The sequence below is a fragment of the Nelumbo lutea genome, chromosome 3 (assembly GCF_056320005.1).
Source record: "Nelumbo lutea isolate HS-2025 chromosome 3, American lotus-T2T, whole genome shotgun sequence".
NCBI classification, from domain to species: Eukaryota; Viridiplantae; Streptophyta; class Magnoliopsida; order Proteales; family Nelumbonaceae; genus Nelumbo; species Nelumbo lutea.
In genome coordinates, this window is record NC_142686.1 from 21703508 (window position 1) to 21708347 (window position 4840).

A 4840-nucleotide genomic window follows, 5' to 3' on the forward strand; every position below is an offset into this window, starting at 1 on the left:
ACATTCCCATACTCCACTCTCTCTCTCTCTCTCTCTCCTTTTCTCTCTTTCTCTGTCTGTCTGTTTGGTAAGAGCTGTTTACAGGTGGAACATATTATTGAAGGTTAGCTGGGAAGCCAACAATGGCAGATCGCCAAACCGGCCCAGGCCAAGGCCAAGGCCAGAGAAATGTGTTAAGAACTAGCAGCGGTTGTGAAACGTTTCTGAGGAGATTCCAAGACCATGCACCCAATTCAACCCAACTAGTCGGTTTCTTAACGCTGGTAATTTCAGGGGGAATCTTGCTTCTCCTGACGGGGCTAACGCTGACGGCAACCGTGTTGGGCCTGATCTTCTTCACGCCGTTGATTGTAATATCAAGCCCCATATGGGTCCCGGCAGGGACGATACTGTTCGTGTCCATCGCAGGGCTTTTGTCTATGTGTGGGTTTGGTGTCGCCGTCTTGGCCGGAGCGTCCTGGTTGTACAAGTACTTCCGTGGGTGGCACCCGCCGGGCTCCGACCGCGTCGACTATGCGCGAAGTAGGATCGCCGACACGGCCAACCACATGAAGGATTACGCCAGGGAGTATGGTGGGTACTTGCAGAGTAAGGTTAGAGATGCCGCTCCTGGGGCTTGAGTCCTCGATTGACCAGACCCTCCGATGAGGATACAGGGTGATCGTGATCGGGTTTTGTTTCTTTGCTTTTGGTGGTTCTGTTGTTTTTTGTTGTTGCATCAAAACTCTTTCCTTTTCTTATATGTATTATTTTTTTACATCTTTGGACTTCTTGGTTTCCTGAGGTTTTTATTTCTTCTTTTTAATCCCTCTTTGGAAGGGGGAGGCGGAATTAAGTGGATAAGCTCATGAGCGAGACTGATCTTAGAGAATTTTTTTTTTGATGGATCGATCTATAGAGAGTATGGTTGTGAACTTGTGATGAACGAGTAAAGGGGATTGAATGAGTAGGTTAAGGAAGAACTCTCGTACGTACGTGTATTATAGGCTCAGCTATCCAACATTAATAAATTATTATATCTCCACTAATGGAAGAAATCACCGATTAGCTAGTCTTAGTATTAGATTAAGGAGGAATCATCTTATTGTTCCACGATTATTTCAATAATCAAATTTGTTGAACCATCTAAGAATGTTAGTCACTACGTGGGTTTATATGTGTACATGGATATTATATATATATATATATATATATATATATATATATATATATATTCTTCATGACTGTGCGTCTGTGCCTGTTTATAAGAGAAAAAACAAATCATAACGAGGCAAGCAAGTCCAACAACACACCATCTCCCATTCTGGGTATGCATGAATTTACAGGGTCTGATACAGAATTTATTTGTTTCCTGTGTGGAGTAGGTCCATCGGCCATTGTACTTGTTCAGTGTTTTTGGAAAATTAATTGAAATTTGTATATACACAGTTTATAGCAGTGATTTAATATAAAATTATTCATCAACAGAGTGGACCCGTAGCTCTAATTTAATTAGCTGGACCGGGGGAAGGCCTCTGGTTCATGGGTCGACAAATTTAACATGTTTAGTTGTCACGTCACGTTAGTACATGATCATAAATTAAAAAAAAAAAAAAGCGGATCATGTTTTTTTTTTGGATATCTAAAAAGCGGTTCATGTTTACAACTAGAAAGGGTTACCTGTTATCACTTTTGATTGAATTTGGTTCAACCGGTCGGTCTGATCTAGCTTTCAAAACATTGATATCTGAAATCATCAAATCAAGATTGAAAATTTGAAATAATAAGATAATGGAATATTAGCATATTGTCATGCAGATTTTTGTTGGTGTAAGCACGGTCTAAGCTAGTGGACTCGTTCAACAGGGAATTCCAGATCACTGAATTATATACAAATAAAAGTCGATCATCTGCAGTCTGGACCCATTCAAAAGTGGACCTCAGACCCTTGAATTATATACAACAAACCGGTCTAGTAATAGCCTCCTCGCTATATACTGATCGCAATGACACCTCGTGACAATTAGGCAGTTCGTCACTAGTCAATTCTATATCATGCAGCACTTATAGACAGTTCGCCACCATGCAGCCTGGCACCTCACAAACAGCTCGTTTCTAAGTCAGACCGACCACCGCATGACAATCCCGAGGAACTCACCATTGTATTTGCATTTTATGGGATTGTGACTTGTAACGGCTATATTAGCTCACTCACTCCTCAATTTAGGCGGAAATGGACAACCTCACCAGTTGGTGGCATTATCCCCACCTAACATGAAAATAGGTCCCATCACAGTGGGAATCCAGGAACTGCTCCACCAAAGCCGTGAGGACTCTAGTATATAAAGACCTCACCCCCCAGAGGCGAAGAAGGGAGGAAAAAGAAGAAATGGGAGAAAAATGAAGGGTTATCTCTGCTCTCTAGCTCTCTCATTCTCTAATATCATTTTCAACTCATTATTAAGTGTTGACTTAGCCATCGGAGTGTCCCCGTCGGGTAAGCCACTTCGGGTTCTCTGATTCAGTTCTTGCAGGCAACCAGTTCCTGCCATCTACAAAGATGAGTAGATCATCTCTTACAGGGAGCATCCTAGCTGCGCTACACTAGGGAGCTCCACATCGGCCTCTATGTCATTGGCCACTTGGCTGATGACTCAGAGGCCGATGTGGAGCTCCCTAGTGTAGTGCAACCCGGCTGCTCCCTGCAGGAGATGATCTGCTCATCTTTGTAGATGGCGGGAACTAGTTGCCTGCAAGAACTGAATCAGAAAACCCGGGGTGGCTTACCCGGCGGGGACACTTCGATGGCTAAGTAATGAGCTGAAAATGATATTAGAGAATGAAAGAGCTAGAGAGCAGAGATCACCCTTCATTTTTCCCCCATTTCTTCTTCTTTTTCCCCCCTTCTTCGCCCCTGGGGGGTGAGGTCTTTATATACTGGAGTCCTCGTGGGTTTGGTGGAGCAATTCTTGGATTCCCGTTGTGATAGGACCTGTTTTCGTGTTAGGTAGGGATAATGCCACCAACTGGTGAGGTTGCCCATTTCTGCTTAAATCGGGGAGTGAGTGAGTTAATATAGCCGTTACAAGTCACAATCCCATAAAATGCGGGGTACAGTGGTGAGCTCCTCGGGGTTGTTATGTGGTGGTTGGTTTGACTTGGAAGCAAACTGTCTGTGAGGTGCTAGGCTGCATGGTGGCGAGCTGCCTAGTGGCGAACTGCCTATAAGTGTTGCATGGTGGTGAGCTGCCTATAAGTGTTGCATGGTGCCGAATTGCCTAGTGGCGGCGAGCTACCTGTAAGTGCTACATAATAACGAACTGCCTATAAATGACGAGCTGCCTGAAAGTGACGAACTGTCTAGTTGTCACAAGGTGCTAGGTGTCATAATGTCATTATAAGGTTAAATCCACTCTCATAAAAAACAATCAAAGAGAATTGTTCTATGAACGTGACAGCTGCTGAAACCGAGAATTATTCATTCAGCTCAATCTCCCTTTCAACTACCATCCGCCCATTTCATTTAAAATCTGATTAGCCAAAAAAATAACCCTCCACTCTCCTATATGGTTAGTTGGTTACATGGTCAAGGATATGGATATAACTCTGTAAGTTTAACTAAAGCAGCTGTAACGGAAAAGCCAAAACTGCAGCGAAAACACAATCAAGCTGACAGCTCAAAACATAAACGCTATATACTAAATGAACTAAAGAAAATTCAACAAAAATTAAAAGCTATATATGTTCGAATAGAAAAGTCTTCCCTTCCTGCCAGTGCCACAAAAGCCTTTTGTACATGAAAAAACTAAGGAATCAGTAAGCAGCATCCTTGGTCGCGGGAAAAGCAAAGCTCGGCAAAGGACTTGCACGCGGAGATCTCAGCGGAATCTCGTTAATCAGCTTCCCGTTGCTATCGTAATAGATGACACCCGAGAAATCCGGCGGTTGACACTTCTCCCCCATCAAGATCGTCTTCTGCCACAGCCCACCGTCTCCGAATCCTTCGTCCTTCTCTCCACCGCCGGTTTCGGATTCTTCACTGATTCTCTTCTTGTGGCGGAACGCGATCGCCTTGTTGCTGAGAGTCGTGAGAAGCTGCTTCGGCGTTGCTAACGGCGACTTGGGCGGTGTTCTTGGACTGCTAATCTCCGTTCTAAACTTCCTCGAAACCCTGCTGATCTGCTTGGCGCAGAGAGCTATGAGGGCCGATACAGAGACGAGCAAGCGGTTTCTTGGAGCTTGGGCTGCTTCGCCTTCTCCGGCCATGGCTTTCCTGTCTCAATGGCAATTCGATTGTTTTGTTTGGAAAGCCGAACATTTATTTGTCTATTTATAGAGGACCAAAGAGCCAAGTGAAACTCGCTCTGGTTGGACTGTAAACGGACAAAGGCGGTGGCCCCTGGTGGGACCACAGAAGATCATCCATCTACGGTCAAATCCATGAACCAGTAACTCAACTGGATGGTCAGGATTGATACTCGTTTTCAAGTATAATTCTGATTGGGTGTTTAAGATGAATCCCCAGGGCCCACCTACACATGTTCAACGAGGGAGAGTTGAAAAATGGTATGTCAACGCAAAGGGTGTGAAATGTGATGGACTTTGGAGGTCGACACGCAAGACCAACTTGGGTATTTATTATTATCATTATCATTAGTTTATTAATAATTTTTAACCTGATTATTTTTAGATTTGCAACTCAACTTGGGTGCTTGCTTTTTTTGTCGGGAGCCCACCGCCCACCACAACTCACTTAAGAAGAGGGTCCACCACTTCCTTCTCCTTTCGTCTTCCCCCAGAAACGTATTTATTATTTGATTAGCTAATCACTCTGCTTTATATGAACACATGTCACCTGCTC

The 4840-nt window shown here is 44.0% G+C and overlaps 2 protein-coding genes across 2 annotated transcripts; one reads left to right on the forward strand and one right to left on the reverse strand.

Moving 5' to 3' along the window:
• LOC148863518 (oleosin G-like) lies at window positions 1-755 on the forward strand. Its single transcript, XM_088977790.1, has one exon. It carries the CDS (start codon window positions 123-125, stop codon window positions 618-620), a length of 498 nt encoding a protein of 165 aa, XP_088833916.1. The 5' UTR covers window positions 1-122; the 3' UTR covers window positions 621-755.
• Window positions 756-3792: 3037 nt separating this feature from the next.
• Window positions 3793-4245, reverse strand: LOC148863519 (uncharacterized). Its single transcript, XM_088976268.1, has one exon. The coding sequence runs from the start codon at window positions 4243-4245 to the stop codon at window positions 3793-3795; it is 453 nt and encodes a 150-aa protein (XP_088832394.1).
• Window positions 4246-4840: the final 595 nt, after the last annotated feature.

Excerpts from the sequence above, each read along its gene's own strand:
- LOC148863518 (XM_088977790.1), top strand. The coding sequence starts at position 123 with ATGGCAGATCGCCAAACCGGCCCAGGCCAAGGCCAAGGCCAGAGAAAT.
- LOC148863519 (XM_088976268.1), bottom strand. The coding sequence starts at position 4,245 with ATGGCCGGAGAAGGCGAAGCAGCCCAAGCTCCAAGAAACCGCTTGCTC.